Here is a 15,076-nt window from a genome sequence, read left to right on the forward strand (position 1 = left end):
AGTGCGGGCGGGCGTGCGTGCAACGGAAATCCCGCCTTCCGGCGCCCGCGGTTGGCCCTGGCCGCAGCCCGTGAGCACCAAGCAGGAAGATAAACGGGATTGCGGGAAGCCAGAGAGTCCGGAGGAGCCGCGAAGGGCTTCTTTTCCCCTTTGGCTGCGCCCGCGGAGCAGCCCCGTTGCGATTGGCCGTACGCGGGGGGCGGTAGTCCCGTGTCCGCCCGCCCCTCGGGCCTCCAGAGGCGCCGGGATCGTGGGCGCGGGCTGAGCCTGCGGCTGCTGGGTGGCTGTGTCCGCAAGCCGGCGGGGCGAGGCTGCCCGGCCCAGCGCGTCAGGTCCTGGCCTGGGACACCGGGGCGGCCGCCGGCAGGGGCGGTGCGGGCGCCGGGCTGGTGGGCGTGGGCGCGGGCGCGGCGGTCGCACCTGGGCCTGCGCTGACCGCCCGCGGCGCAGCCTCCGGCCTCTCTTCATCTCTAGGTGGTGGTGGCTGTGGGTTTTTCTACTGGCGATCCTTTTGAGTAATTTGTTTCACGCACGTGCCCTGCTGTGGGGTAAAGCGGCAGATTTATGCTGCTGTCATTTGTCCGTTAACACGATGGACTTCCTGTCGTGTGTGTGTACTTTTTGGATTTGAGGGCAGATGACATTGTGACTTGGCCTCATGTGAGCGTCCATTCTCCAGGTCTCGCCAGCGTGGTGCAGAAACCCGGCACACCCTGCCTACCTTGGAAGGAGGCTTTCCCTTGCCAGAACCTCCCTCTCCCTCCGTCTCTTCCGTTTCCCTCTTTCCCCCTCACTCCCTTTCCCCAGCTCTTCTCTCCCCTCTTTCTGTTCTCTCTCTGTCTCTCTTTTTTTTTTTTGCATTAAACTTTTTCGGGAGTGTCTTTGTAAGTTATTAAAAAGCGTTAGGTCTTCAACATGTATGTTTACTTGCAGGCCTGAGACCTGGGAGGAAGCTGGAGAAAAGATGCCCTCTGAATCTTTCTGTTTGGCTGCCCAGGCTCGACTTGACTCCAAATGGTTGCAAACAGATATACAGGTGGGGTTTGACATGTCTTTTTCTTGATGTGTTTCTGCTTCTATTAAATTTCTCGGGTAAGGCTTTTTTTTTAGGGCATGTAAGGGGAAGTCAGTTGTATCTTGCTATATTAGAGGAGCAGGTTTATTTCCTGTAACTTATAATGTTAACAGTCTTTATGGCTGTTTTTGTAAATTGTGCACGGCTGCCTTTTAATTAGTTTCTTGCAAGTGCACGAAACTTGAGATATATGAATAGGCAGAATTTTTTTCCTATTTATTATTGCTCGTTAAGAAATCTGCCACACTCCTAACCATATCATGGTGACTGTTGTTGCTGACAGTTTTTGAGCTGTTTAGTTAACTGTGGAGGGGAAAATTGGAGAAGTCAGTTCAGTAATTATGGCCTGTAGAAACTCATTCATTTTATGAGGTCTTGTGTTTGTGTTTCTGGAGAGATGAGAGTTAGTTCAGTTGAGCTGTTTGGTTTGTATTTGTAACCAATACAAGGACTAAGGACAATTGTGTTGAAACTGAGGTCATGATGTTAGGATCTTGAGGGCTGAAGGCTCCAAATAAATGGTATATATAGAATTCTATCTGACTTGAAATTTTCCCTTTCTGGACCTCCAGATGCTGAGGCTAACAGTGTCCATATGACAGTGCCTTCCATGACAGGAATCAGCAACTTTTTTTTTTTTTTGGGCACGTATCAGTGATTCACTCTGTATATTTTAAAAAGTTTTAACCTCTTCCTCCTAGCCCTCCAGTATTTGTTAATAAATTAAAACGTTCCCCGAAGTGTTTTCTGTGAAACAGTAGTTCCAAAAGATGCTCTTAGAAAAACTAAGTACATGGAAAAATCTAAACTATGTGTTTTATTCATTACATTTGATGAATTTTTTTGTTGTTGTTTTTTCCTCTCGAGAGGAAGTCTTGCTCTGTCGCTCAGGCTGGAGTGCAGTGGCATGATCCTGGCTCACTGCATCCTCCACCTCTTGGGTTCAAGCAGTTCTCTGCTTCGGCCTCCTGAGTAGCTGGGATTACTGGTGCCCTCCACCTCGCCCAGCTAATTTTTATGCTTTTAGTAGAGACGGACTTTCACCATATTGGCCAGGCTGGTCTTGAATTCCTGACCTCATGATCCGCCCGACTTGGCCTCCCAAAGTGTTGGGATTACAGGCTTGAGCCACCGCGCTTGGCCCACATTTGATGAATTTTTTGCCCTTTGTTCTTTTAAAAATCATGGTTAGAAAGCAGAGCATAATTGTTCTTTACGTAGATCCCAAGTGATTGGGATTTTTAGGGAGATTTTTTGGCACTCAGTAAATGTCTTTATTTTTAGTGTGGCATGATGTGTGTTTTTTATTATTAGAAAATATGTATAGATAGATTTATACATATTAAATTCCTTTTTTTTTTTTTTGAGACAGCGTCTCACTGTGTTGCCCAGGCTGGAATCCAGTGGTGCCATCTCGGCTCACTGCAGCCTCCGCCTTCTGGATTCAAATGATTCTCCTGTCTCAGCCTCCAGAGCTGCTGGGATTACAGGTGGCTGCCACCACGCCCGGCCAATTTTTGTATTTTTAGTAGAGATGGGGTTTCACCATGTTGGCCAGGCTGGTCTCAAACTCCTGACCTCAAGTGATCCGCCCGCCTCGGCCTCCCAAAGTGCTGGGATTACAGGTGTGAGCTGCCCACCTGGCTCATTTTCACTCTCCATTAGCTGCTTTTTTCCTCCATTCATTTCCTACCTTTCTGTGTATGATTTCTGAATTCAGTGTATTTCACGTCTTAACCTTCTGAATTGTTTGTTCTTTCATTTTACATGTTGTTAAGGAAAATAAGAGGCTAAGTGAGACTTATAAATTTGCATGTAGTTTCTCAGATCGGGATAAATGCTCACCTGTTGCAGAATGGGACTCTGCTCTTGCTTCACCCAGGATGCGTTTCTCAGTTTCTTTCTAGAGTGGGGCCACACCCTACTCCAGCCCTCCAGATGCAGCTCCCTGCTCTGATATGATTCCACCAGACTGTATTCCAGCTGTCCTCCCTAACCTGGACCTAGATATTTTCTTTCTTTCTTTTTTTTTGTGAGATGAAGTCTCACTCGGTGGTCGGTGGTCCAGGCTGGAGTGCGGTGGCACAATCTCGGCTCACTGCAACCTCTACCTCCCAGGTTCAAGTGATTCTTCTGCGTCAGCCTCCTGAGTAGCTGGGATTACAGGTGCCGGCCATCACGCCCAGCTAATTTTTGTATTTTTGTAGAGACAGGGTTTCACCATGTTGGCCAGGCTGATCTTGAACTCCTGACCTCAAGTGATCTGCCCGCCTCAGCCTCCCAAAGTGCTGAGATTACAGGCGTGAGCCACCGTGCCCAGCCCCTGGACCTAGATATTTTCTCATGACCCTTTCCAAAGCCAGATTTGCATCGATTAGTTATATGTATGTGATAGGTTTTTCTAAAGTTTTTTTAGATGTTATCTTTTTACTTTAGTATAAAAGTGCTTTGAATACGCTGAATGTTAAATGCATGTTTGTAGAATTTCATTGAAACTTTAATATTAATGAGAACCATTAACTTTTTTTTGTGTGTGTGTGTGACACGCAGTCTCGCCCTGTCGCCCAGGCTGGAGTGCAGTGGCATGATCTCGGCTCATTGCAACCTCTGCCTTCCAGGTTCAAGCGATTCTCCTGCCTCAGCCTCCCGAGTAGCTGGTATTACAGGCACATGCCACCACACCTGGCTAATTTTTGTATTTTTAGTAGAGACGGGGTTTCACCATGTTGGCCAGGCTGGTCTCGAACTCCTGACCTTGTGATCTGCCCGCCTTGGCCTCCCAAATTGCTGGGATTACAGGTGTGAGCCACTGCACCCAGCTGATGTTTTTTTTAATTAAAAAACTTATATAAAATTTATTTTATTGTGGTATCTAGTTGAGTAAATTTTGACCTCTATAGATTCATGTAACCCCCACCATCATCAGGATGGAGAAGTTTCATCACCTCAAAAGCTCCCTTAAGGTGCTCCTTTTTATCACATGTTCCCTGGCCTCCTACCCTGGCAGCCACTGATCTGTTCTCCATCGGTGTAGGGTATTCTTTTTGAGAATGTCATGTAAGTAGAACCGTATTTTAAGTAACATTTTGAAACCATCTTCATTTACTCCCAGTTATATGTTTGAGATTTACCAGTTGTTCTGTGTATTAATGGTTCTTTATATTGCTGAATAGTAGTATTTCATCATTTGGATGTACCACATGGTGTTTATCCATTCTGCTATTGTAGGACCTTGTGGTTGTTTCCATTTTTCTTTCACAATTGTAATCCTGCTGTGAGCATTTCTGTACAGATTTTGTGTGAATGTAGTTTCCATTTCCCTAGGATAAAGACCTAGTAGTGTGAAAGTTGGGTCATGTGCTGAACTGTTTTCCGAAGCAAGTTAAGGCATAGTTTTAGATGGTCTTAATGACTTAAAAATATTGTGATCTAAAAAGTTTACCAAGGTGTCATCTGTGTTAAGAACTTGAAATGCACCACTATTTCTTCATTACACTTTTGTTTATTCTTTGGAAAATATGACTTAAATAGCACACAGTTTATTTGTTACCATAAAAATTCTGACTAAAGTTATATATGTGTATATACCTACATATAACTATATATAGTTATGAATATTAATACGAATATTGTATCTTTGAAATTTCATGATTCTGCCCTATTTATGCAAATGAAAACGGTTGGTAAATATTTTGCTAATTATTACTTGAACTGATTTTCTGTGTCAGTTTTTGTTCATGTTTATTTCAGATAACAGAGGGGTCTCTATATTTCAATATGCAAAGTTTTACCACCAAACTATTTCTGTACCTTTTAGGTGTCATTTTGTTTTCATCACCAATGTTATCAAATTATTTAACAATCTTATTGCTTCTAAATAATTTCTATTTGTAAGCCTACCTGTACACTATAATTAAATGTTAACTAATGTTTCTTATAGAAGTCATCTATACTACGTAATTTTCACTCTTAAGAAACTGATTTCAGTAGAATGGCTTAAAAATCCCATTAGGAAGTTGATGGAATATCATTTTGGAAGACATGCTTTAAATAATTTGATATATTGGTTTCTTTTCTTTTCTTTTTTTTTTTTTTTTTGAGATGGCATCTCGCTTTGTCACCCAGGCTGGAGTGCATTGGCACCATCTCGGCTCACTGCAAGCTCTGCCTCCCAGATTCACGCCATTCTTCTGCCTCAGCCTCCCGAGTAGCTGGGACTACAGGCGCCCGCTGTCATGCCCAGCCAATTTTTTGCATTTTTAGTAGAGGTGGGGTTTCACCATGTTAGCCAGGATGGTCTCGATCTCCTGACCTCGTGATCCACCCGCCTTGGCCTCCCAAAGTGCTGGGATTACAGGTGTGAGCCACCGCACCCGGCCAATGTTTTGGTTTCTTTATGAAAATTTTACTGGATCTGTTACAGATATGACTGATGTATTTTATTTTTAAGTTGTCAAACATTCAGTTCATGATGTGTGTTTAACTTTTCGGGGAGGGACATTTGCAGAGACTGACTAATGGTATGGCATTCTGAAAAGCAGTTACAGATTAAAAATTTTTTAATTCTGCAGATGATAGTGTTGAACAAAGTGGAACAAAGAAAGAAGATCTGGATGACAGAGAGAAAAAAGATGAAGAAGAAACTCCTACACCTGTATATAGTGCCAAGTGAATTCTGGACAGCTGGGTATGGGGCAAGCAACCAGGTAATCTTCTGAGTTTTGGCACTTTGGAAAGCTTGATCTGACACTCCTTTTCTAAATAACTTGGATGGATTATTAGTAATTTTTTGGTAACAATTTTTTTTTTTTTTTTTTTTTTTGAGATGAAGTCTCACTGTGTTGCCCAGGCTGGAGTGCAGTGGCGGGATCTCAGCTCACTGCAAGCTTTGCCTCCTGGGTTCACACCATTCTCCTGCCTCAGGCTCAGCCTCCCGAGTAGCTGAGACTACAGGCACCTGCCACCATGCCTGGGTAATTTTTTGTAGTTTTAGTAGAGACGGGGTTTCACTGTGTTAGCCAGGATGGTCTCGATCTCCTGACCTTGTGATCTGCCTGCCTCGGCCTCCCAAAGTGCTGGGATTACAGGTGTGAGCCACCACACCTGGTCTGTTAACAATTTTTAAAAATGTAATTTAAAAAATTTAAATATTGTGGTAAAATACACATACCATAAAACTTAACCATTTTAACCATTTTTATGTGTACAGTTCATTGGCATTAAGTATATTCACATTGTTGCCCAGCCATCACCACCATCCATCTCTAGAACTTTTGCATTTTCTCTGACTGAAACTCTGTATCCATGAAACACTAACTCCTTGTGCCCCCAAGCAACCACCATTCTACTTTTGTCTCAGAATTTGACTACTCAAGGTGTCTCCTTATAAGGGGAATCATACAGTATTTGTCCTTTTGTGACTGGGTTATTGAACTTCTTAGGTCTGTGGGGTTCATCCACATGTGTCAAAATTTTCTTCCTTTTAAAGGCTCAATACTAGTCCATTATATATGTAAGCCACATTTTATCCCTTCATCAGTGGGCACTCAGGTTGCTTTCGTCTCTTGACTTGTGTGAGTAATGCTGCTATGAACATTGGTTTACAAGTGTCTTGAGTCTCTGCTTTTAATTCTTTGTGTCTATACCTAGGAGTGGAATTGGTCAATAGATTTTTTTGTTTTTGTTTGTTTTTTTGAGACCGAGTCTGGTTCCATCTCCCAGGCTGGAGTGTAGTGGCACAATCTCGGCTCACTGCAAGCTCTGCTTCCCGGGTTCACACCATTCTCCTGCCTCAGCCTCCCAAGTAGCTGGGACTACAGGCGCCCGCCACCACGCCCGGCTAATTTTTTTGTATTTTTAGTAGAGACGGGGTTTCACCGTGTTAGCCAGGATGGTCTCGATCTCCTGACCTCGTGATCCGCCTGCCTCGGCCTCCCAAAGTGCTGGGATTACAGGCGTGATCCACCGCGCCTGGCCAATAATGTGGTAGTTTTATGTTTAACTTATTATTTATTGTTATTTTTGAGATTGGGTCTCACTCTGTCGCCCAGGCTGGAATGCAGTGATGTAATCATAGCTCACTGCAGCCTTGGACTCCTGAGCTGAAGTGATCTTTTTGCCTCAGCCTCCCAAGTAGCTGTGACTACAGGTGAACAACACCACGCTTGACTAATTAGAGACAGACTCTCACTGTGTTGCCCAGGCTAGTCTTACACTCCTGGCTTCAAGTGATCTTCCTGCCTCAGACTCCTGAGTTACTGAGATTACAGGTGTGAACCACTGCACCTGGCAGTAGATGTAACTTTTTGAGGAACCAGTAAACTGTTTTCCACAGTGGCTACACTGTTTTACATTCTTGCAGCTGTATACCAAGGTTCCAGTTTCTCCACACCCTCACCAACACTTTTTCTTTTTTTTTCCTTTTCTGATGATAGCCATCCTTTTTTGTGTGAGTAGGTACAGCATCTCGTTGTTGTGATTTGCATTTCCCTGATGATTAGTCATGCTGAGCATCTTTTTACATGCTTATTCACCATTTGTATACATTTACTGGAAAAATGTCTGTTCAAATCCTTTGCACATTTTTTTTTTTTTTTTTGGAGACGGAGTTTGGCTCTTGTTGCCCAGGCTGGAGTGCAGTGGTGCAATCTTGGCTCATTGCAACCTCCACCTCCTGGGTTCAAGTGATTCTCCTGCCTCAGCCTCCTGAGTAACTGGGATTACAGGTACCTGCCACCATTCCTGGCTAATTTTTTGTGTTTTTAGTAGAGACGAGGTTTCACTATGTTGGCCAGGCTGATCTTGAACTCCTGACCTCGGGTGATCCACCCACCAAGGCCTCCCAAAGTGCTGGTATTACAGGCATGAGCCACTGTGCCTGGCCCTTTTGCCCATTTTTAATTGAGTTTTTTGTTTTGGGTTATAGGAGTTCTTTATCATGGATGGAGTTCATAATCTCTTCCCTTTCTCCAACACGGTGAAACCCATATATTTATTCTTTGCTTACTTTATTTTGTGTAATTAAATTTTTTAAATGTGTGATGCATTTTTGTTCCAATTAAAAATATACCTGGATTCTTATAAAAATGTATAGATGATAAACATTTCACGTGACTGCCCACCCCAATTTCAGTTTTCCTCTAAGAGCTAGCCACTATTATCCCTTCAGTGTGGATATTCAGACTTTCTTTTCCTTGAATGGACATACCTGTGTAAATGTACATATATAAAAATAATTTGTGATGCCAGGCATGGTAGCTCACGCCTGTAATCCCAGCACTTTGGGATGCTGAGGTGAGAGAATTGCTTGAGGCCAGCAGTTTGAAGCTGCAGTGAACTATGATTGTGCCACTACACCCAAACTGGGTGACAGGGTGAGACCCTGTCTCTTAGAAAAAGTCCGTATGTGGGGTTAATAATAGTACCTACCTTGTAGGCTATTATGGGCTCAGCACAGTAGGCCAGGCAAAGAGCCTATGCAGTTATCTTGTGTGTAGTAAGTACCAGCATATACTACCTGTTATCCAGAAGTTTGCTGAAATGTGCCTTGTATTTTCTCTCTTTCCATTTTCATCAGTTTTACTAGAAGTTATCAGTTTAATTGAGTTTTTTCAAAGAGCCAGTTGTTGGTTTTATTGATTTTGTTTGTTTTGTTTTTCATTGATTTCTGTTTACTCTTTATTATTTCCTTTTTTCTGCTTCTTTGGGTTCCATTTGCTCTTCTGTCTCTTCTAGTTTTTTTTTTTGAGACACAGAGTCTCGCTCTGACTCCCAGGCTGGAGTGCAGTGGCACCATCTCAGCTCACTGCAAGCTCCGCCTCCCGGATTCACGCCATTCTCCTTCCTCAACCTCCCGAGTTGCTGGGACTACAGGCGCCCGTCACCACGCCCGGCTAATTTTTTGTATTTTTAGTAGAGGCGGGGTTTCACCATGTTAGCCAGCATGGTCTCGATCTCGCGACCTCATGATCTGCCCGCCTTGGCCTCCCAAAGTGCTAGGATTACAGGTGTGAGTCACCACACCCGTCCCTCTTCTAGTTTTTTAAGGTAAAGGCTTAGATCATTGACTTTAGATTTTTTGTCTTTTCTAACAGGTGTTCAAAACTATAACATAAATTTATCTCTAAGCGTTGTTTAGCCACATTTCACAAATTTGGAAATGTTTATTTATTTTCATCTTCATTCAGTTGAAAATATTTTCTAATTTCCCTTTTAATTTCTTCTTTTACCCACTTATTATTTGGAAATGTGTTATTTCATTTCTAAATGTTTGGGGATTTTCAAATATCTCTTGTTAACAATTTCTAAATTAGTTGTAGTCAGAGAAAATATTCTGTGATTTCAATGTTGAGGCTTGTCTTAAGCCCCAGAATATGATCTGTTCTGTGGAATGTTTCATGCACACGTAATAAGAATGTGGCCGGGTACGGTGACTCATGCCTGTAATCCCAGCACTTTGGGAGGCCGAGGTGGGTGGATTACTTGAGGTCAGGAGTTCGAGACCAGCCTGGCCAACATGGTGAAACCCTGTCTCTACGAAAAATACAAAAATTAACTGGGTCTGGTGGTGGGCGCCTGTAATCTCGATTGTGCCACTGCATTTTAGTCTGGGTGACAAAGTGAGACTATGTCTCAAAAAAAAAGAAAAATGTGTATTTTCCTGCCCCGTAAAGCATTTAATGAGATCAAGTTGATAGTGTTCAGGTATCCTTGACTTGAAATAATTTTCTGCCTACTTGTTCTATTCACTGTTAGAAGAGGAGTTGAACTAACACACAAGGTTGGATTACCACATTAGTTTGACATGAATCTCAGAGATCTTACCCGTTCCTGATTACTTAGTAACTTTAAAGATACAAGTAATATCCTCACTTGTGTGCTCAGGCAAAGTGGGGAGAGATGTGGGACAAGCTGTGCAACTCCCCCAAGTCTGTCCTCTTTGAACCCCGCCTGAGAGATGAGACCTCTCACTGAGGCGTGCCGTCCCCTCACTGAGGCATGTCGTCCTCTCAGGTGTGTCGTCCCCTCACTGAGGCGTGTCGTCCCCTCACTGAGGCATGTTGTCCTCTCAGGTCTGTCATCCCCTCACTGAGGCGTGTCATCCCCTCAGGTGTGTCGTCCCCTCACTGAGGCATGTCGTCCCCTCAGGTGTGTCGTCCCCTCACTGAGGCGTGCCGCCCCCTCACTGAGGCGTGCCGCCCCCTCACTGAGGCGTGTCGTCCCCTCACTGAGGTGTGTTGTCCTCTCAGGTGTGTTGTCCCCTCACTGAGGCGTGTTGCCCTCTCACTGAGGCGTGTCGTCTTCTCACTGAGGTGTGTCATCATCTCACTGAACAAGGAGAATTAAGGATGTGCAGTGTTCCCATTTTGTAGTCAGATGGTTTATACACCTTAGGGAACCTTTTCCAGGGAGCCATGTCCCATAAGTCTGGATTTTAGGTATGTTTACCAAACACAATCCTCAACTAACCACATCTTGCTAAAAACATTTCATAGATAAGGACTCTTTTCCTAGCAAATACTAGTCATTTATTTACAGAGAAGCCAGTCTCAGCGTCTCAGCGTTCTGGGGAGATGAGCCCCAGTGACTGGCCTTTATTTCCCTGGAGTATCTCCATTGTGCTGGGGAGGCATGAAGAGCAATTTCACTGCTTAGTTCCTCTTCTGAGGAGAATTGAAATCTCTCATGCTAATTATGGATTATTTTCTTTCAGCTCTGCAGTTTTTGCTTCATGTATTTGAAAACTATGTTATAAGGTGCATGCAGTTTTTTTCTTTTTTTTTTTTTTGGAGACGGAGTGTTGCGTGTCCCCCAGGCTGGAGTGCAGTGGCGCGATCTCAGCTCACTGCAACCTCAGCCTCACAGGTTCACGGCATTCTCCTGCCTCAGCCTCCCGAGTAGCTGGGACTACAGGTGCCCGCCACCACGCCCGGCTAATCTTTTTGTATTTTTAGTGGAGACGGGGTTTTGCCGTGTTAGCCAGGACGGTCTCAATCTCCTGACCTCATGATCTGCGCGCCTCAGCCTCCCAAAGTGCTGGGATTACAGGCGTGAGCCACCATGCCCAGCCAAGTGCATGCACTTTTAGGATTTTTATGTCATTTTCATAAATTTGACCCCCTTTATCTCCGGTGATATTCTTTGTTGTGAAGTAACCTTGGTCTGACTACTCTCTTTTCTTCTGATTTGGTGTTTGCATAGTGTGTTTGCCTGGTTTAGCTTTTTTCACTTTCAACCTTTGTGTATATGTAAAGTGGATTTCTTTTAGGTATCATATAATTAGGTCTTGCTTCTTTATTCACCCTGACAACCTCTGTTTTTTATTTGGAATCTTTAGACCACTTGGGTTTAAATCTATCATCTCTGGCATTTTCAGTTACATCTTTAACTTGTCACTCTCCACTTGCAAATGGTATTAACGCTGCCTGAGCTGCGGGGCAATGCTCTGACCACAGCTTCCTGCTTCTGACCTGTTCTTGGTTGGTTGTGTTGCTGTGTCATATGTCCAAGTGAACACCACGGCCTGGCTAATTCTGTATTTTTGAGTAGAGACAGGGTTTCGTCATGTTGGTCGGGCTGGTTTCGAACTCCTGACCTCAGGTGGTCCACCTGCCTTGGCCTCCCAAAAGCCACCACGACCGGCCAAAAAAAAAGTATTTATGTTAACCTACATGTTTATCATTTTGGGCCCTTAAGGTTTTGTTTATATCCCAGTTGCCCTCTGGTATCATTTTCCTTCAGTTTGAAGATCTTCATTTATCATTTCTAGATCTGCTGGCAGAGAAGTTTTTCAGTCTGTCTGGTTATCAATTTTGGCTTTATCTGACTCTACACAAATCACTTTGTCTCACCTTGGGCCTCTCATGTATAAAATAGGAGTAAGTGGCCAGGTGCGGTGGCTCATGCCTGTAATCTCAGCACTTTGGGAGGGCGAGGCGGGTGGGTCACGAGGTCAGGAGATTGAGACCATCCTAGCTAACATGGTGAAACCCCGTCTCTACTAAAAATACAAAAAAATTAGCTGGGCGTGGTGGCGGGCAACTGTAGTCCCAGCTACTCGGGAGGCTGAGGCAGGAGAATGGTGTGAACCCGGGGGCAGAGCTTGTAGTGAGCCAAGATCACACCACTGCACTCCAGCCTGGGTGACAGAGTGAGACTCTGTCTCAAAAAAAAAAAAAAAAAAAAAGGAATAAGTATAATATAATGTAAATAATTAAAATTATATAATATGTATAAAATAAGTGAATACTTATCAGAGAGTTGCTGTGCAAATGACATGAAATAATGCACTTGAAGCTTCTAAGTCAGTGCCTGGCACATACTGTTTGATAAACATTTGTTGTGATTTTTAAAATCTGTTGTTTTGCCTTTCTCCTTCTTTCCCCTCACCTAGCTATCAAAGTACCTACAGTTATGGGTGGGTAACTAGCCACGAAGTATACCTTTCTTGCTCAGATTGAAGCCCAGCTTGTTGACTCAGGGCGGCTTTAATGAAGAGGGTTTACTTGGAATCCCTGCTTGCTCACAGGTATGGAGCTTTCGCAGAACCGACTCTCTACCTGGCAGCCTTGAAGGGGCTTGGATTCAAAGCATGTTCTTCAGCCACGTCATCTTTAGTCAAACTGCAGGTGGAATTTGTCGCTTTTAGAATAGCTCCTATTCCTTTCATTCCTTTTTTTCTTTTTTGCTTTTGCATCTCAACCTAAAAAGAAAAACACATTAATTTGAGCCATAGGAATTTAGAACTTGCTTTTTCTTTTGCTTAGATACGTTTGACTAAAACTTCCTTTTTCACAGGTTTATTTTTTCCAATATTTTATTATGAAAAAAATACGGAAAAGTTGAAAGAATTTTACAGTGCACACCCACATATTCACCACCTAAGACTGTGCCGCTGGCATCATCCCACTTGCTTTATCACTGCTCTCTCCACCTTTTCGTCCCTCTATTCATCCATCAGTCCCTCACATTTTTTTTGCAGTGTTTCCAAGGAGACCTCTGGACACTTGCTTCTCAACACTGCAGCGTGTAGGCCCTCAGCAGGAGTTCAGAAGTGTACATTTCATAGTGAGCCTTCTGAGAGTGTTAACAGATCACAGCTTTTCTTTTTGTCTAACGAAAAGGGCTTGCTGGCCATTTGGTGTTGTAATCTCTTAGGAGAGTAAACTCTTAGTGACTATCTAAATCATTCCTAATAATTCTCTCTGCTGTGTAAAGTAGGTCTAGGAGGACCCTCTCTGACATTGTTGTTAGCATAGGTTTTAGCTTAAGGTTTTGTAAATGCTGCTTATCAAAGTGATGAAGTTCCCATTTGTTACTGTTTTTTGAGAATTTTTATGCATGAGTATTGAGTTTTGTCATTTGCTTTTTCTTTTGTTTTTTTTTTGAGACGAAGTCTCACTCTGTCGCCCAGGCTGGAGTCCAGTGGCGTGATCTTGACTCATTGCCAGCTCTGCCTCCCAGGTTCACGCCATTCTCCTGCCTCAGCCTCCTGTAGCTGGGATTACAGGTGTCCGCCACCACGCCCTGCTAATTTTTTGTATTTTTAGTAGAGACGGGGTTTCACCGTATTAGCCAGGAAGGTCTCGATCTCCTGACCTTGTGATTTGCCCGCCTCGGCCTTGCAGAGTGCTGGGATTACAGGAGTGAGCCACTGTGCCCAGCCTGTCATTTGCTTTTTCTAAATCAATTGATTTGTAATCATGCAATTTCTGTTCTTTAGCCTATTAATAGGGTGGGTTACATTGATTTTTGACTGTTGAACCAGCTTTGCATTCCTGCAGTGAAACTACTTGGCGATGATGTGTAATTCTTTTTATATATTGTTTAATTCTACTTGCTAATAATTCACTGAATATTTTTGTGTCTATGTATATATTGTCCTGTAGTTTGTACTGTCTTTAGGTTCGATATCATGCTAATATTAGCTTCTTAAAATGAATTGGGAGGTTTTTCCTTTTCTAGTTTCCAGAAGAGATTGTTTTGAGTCTGTGTTAATTCTTTTTTAATGTTTGATGGAATTATCCAGTGAATTCATTTGGGTCTGGTAATTTCTTTTTTCTCGGGATTCTTAGAATTATGAATTCAGTTTTCTTAATAGTGGTAGGGCTATTCAGATGATCTATTTTATATTTGGTGAGTTGTAGTAATTTGTATTATTTGAGGAATAAGTCCATTTTGCCCAAGTTGTCAAATTTATGTGTGTAGAGTTGTTCCTAGTAATTCCTAATTAATTATCTTTTTTGATATCTTTAGAGTCTGTGACATCACTAACGTTGGTAATTTATGTCTGTTTTTTTTTTTTTTTTTTTTTGGTCAGTATTGCTGAGAGAGGTGTGTCAGTTTTATTGATCTTTTCAAAGAAGCAGCTTTTTGCTTTACTGTTTATTGTTTTTTTGTTTTCACTTTGTTTCTACTCTTACCTTAATTATTTCTTCGTTTCTGTTTACTTTTGGGATTATTTTGCTATTTTTTTTTCTTTTAGGTTGTCGAGGTGGGCACTTATATTATTGATTTGTTTCCAAGTTTCTAACGTACCATTCATTTAGTGCTGTAAATTTCTCTCTCATCACCCACTGTAGCTCTTTCCCATTCATTTTGATGTATAGTACTTGCATTTTCTCTCAGTTCAGAATATATTTTAAAATTTCCCTTGAGACTTCCTCTTAGATCCATGGGTTATTTAGAAGTTTTAAAGTTTAGTTTCTGAGAGTTAGGCAATTTTCCTGTAATTGTTCTCTTGTTGACTTCTAATTTGTTTCCATTGTTTGAGGGAACATATGCTGTGTGATTGTAATTTCAAAAAATTTGTTAGGTTTGTTTTATGCCTCAGAATATGTTCTAACTTAGTATTTGTGGATACTTGAACAGATTATGTATTCTGCTGTTATTGGCTGGAGTGTTCTATAAATTTTGATTGGATCTAGTTGATTGATGGTGATGTTGATTTCTATATCCTGGCAGCCTTTCTGTCTCCTAATTTTATTAGCTGTAGAGAGAGAT

The 15,076-nt window shown here is 42.6% G+C and overlaps 1 protein-coding gene across 9 annotated transcripts in view; it reads left to right on the plus strand.

The window, feature by feature from the left end:
• The first annotated feature begins 205 nt into the window (after positions 1-205).
• Positions 206-15,076, plus strand: part of LOC129026583 (E3 ubiquitin-protein ligase HERC2-like) — a 36,035-nt gene continuing 21,164 nt past the window's right edge. For 5 of the 9 annotated variants that reach the window (XR_010124080.1, XR_010124079.1, XM_063653272.1 and 2 more), the window contains exon 1: positions 5,644-5,781. Coding sequence is in view for 2 of the 9 variants with exons in the window: in XM_063653275.1 (XP_063509345.1) it covers positions 965-1,036; positions 5,647-5,781 (207 nt within the window). In the remaining 7 variants the exon portion in view is untranslated. Of the gene's footprint in view, positions 333-933; positions 1,037-5,643; positions 5,782-12,467; positions 12,603-15,076 lie in introns of those variants that run through there. The other 4 variants (XM_063653275.1, XM_063653274.1, XM_063653273.1 and 1 more) reach the window with 4 other exon arrangements.

The sequence above is a fragment of the Pongo pygmaeus genome, chromosome 16 (genome assembly GCF_028885625.2).
Source record: "Pongo pygmaeus isolate AG05252 chromosome 16, NHGRI_mPonPyg2-v2.0_pri, whole genome shotgun sequence".
In the NCBI taxonomy this organism is placed as follows: domain Eukaryota; kingdom Metazoa; phylum Chordata; class Mammalia; order Primates; family Hominidae; genus Pongo; species Pongo pygmaeus.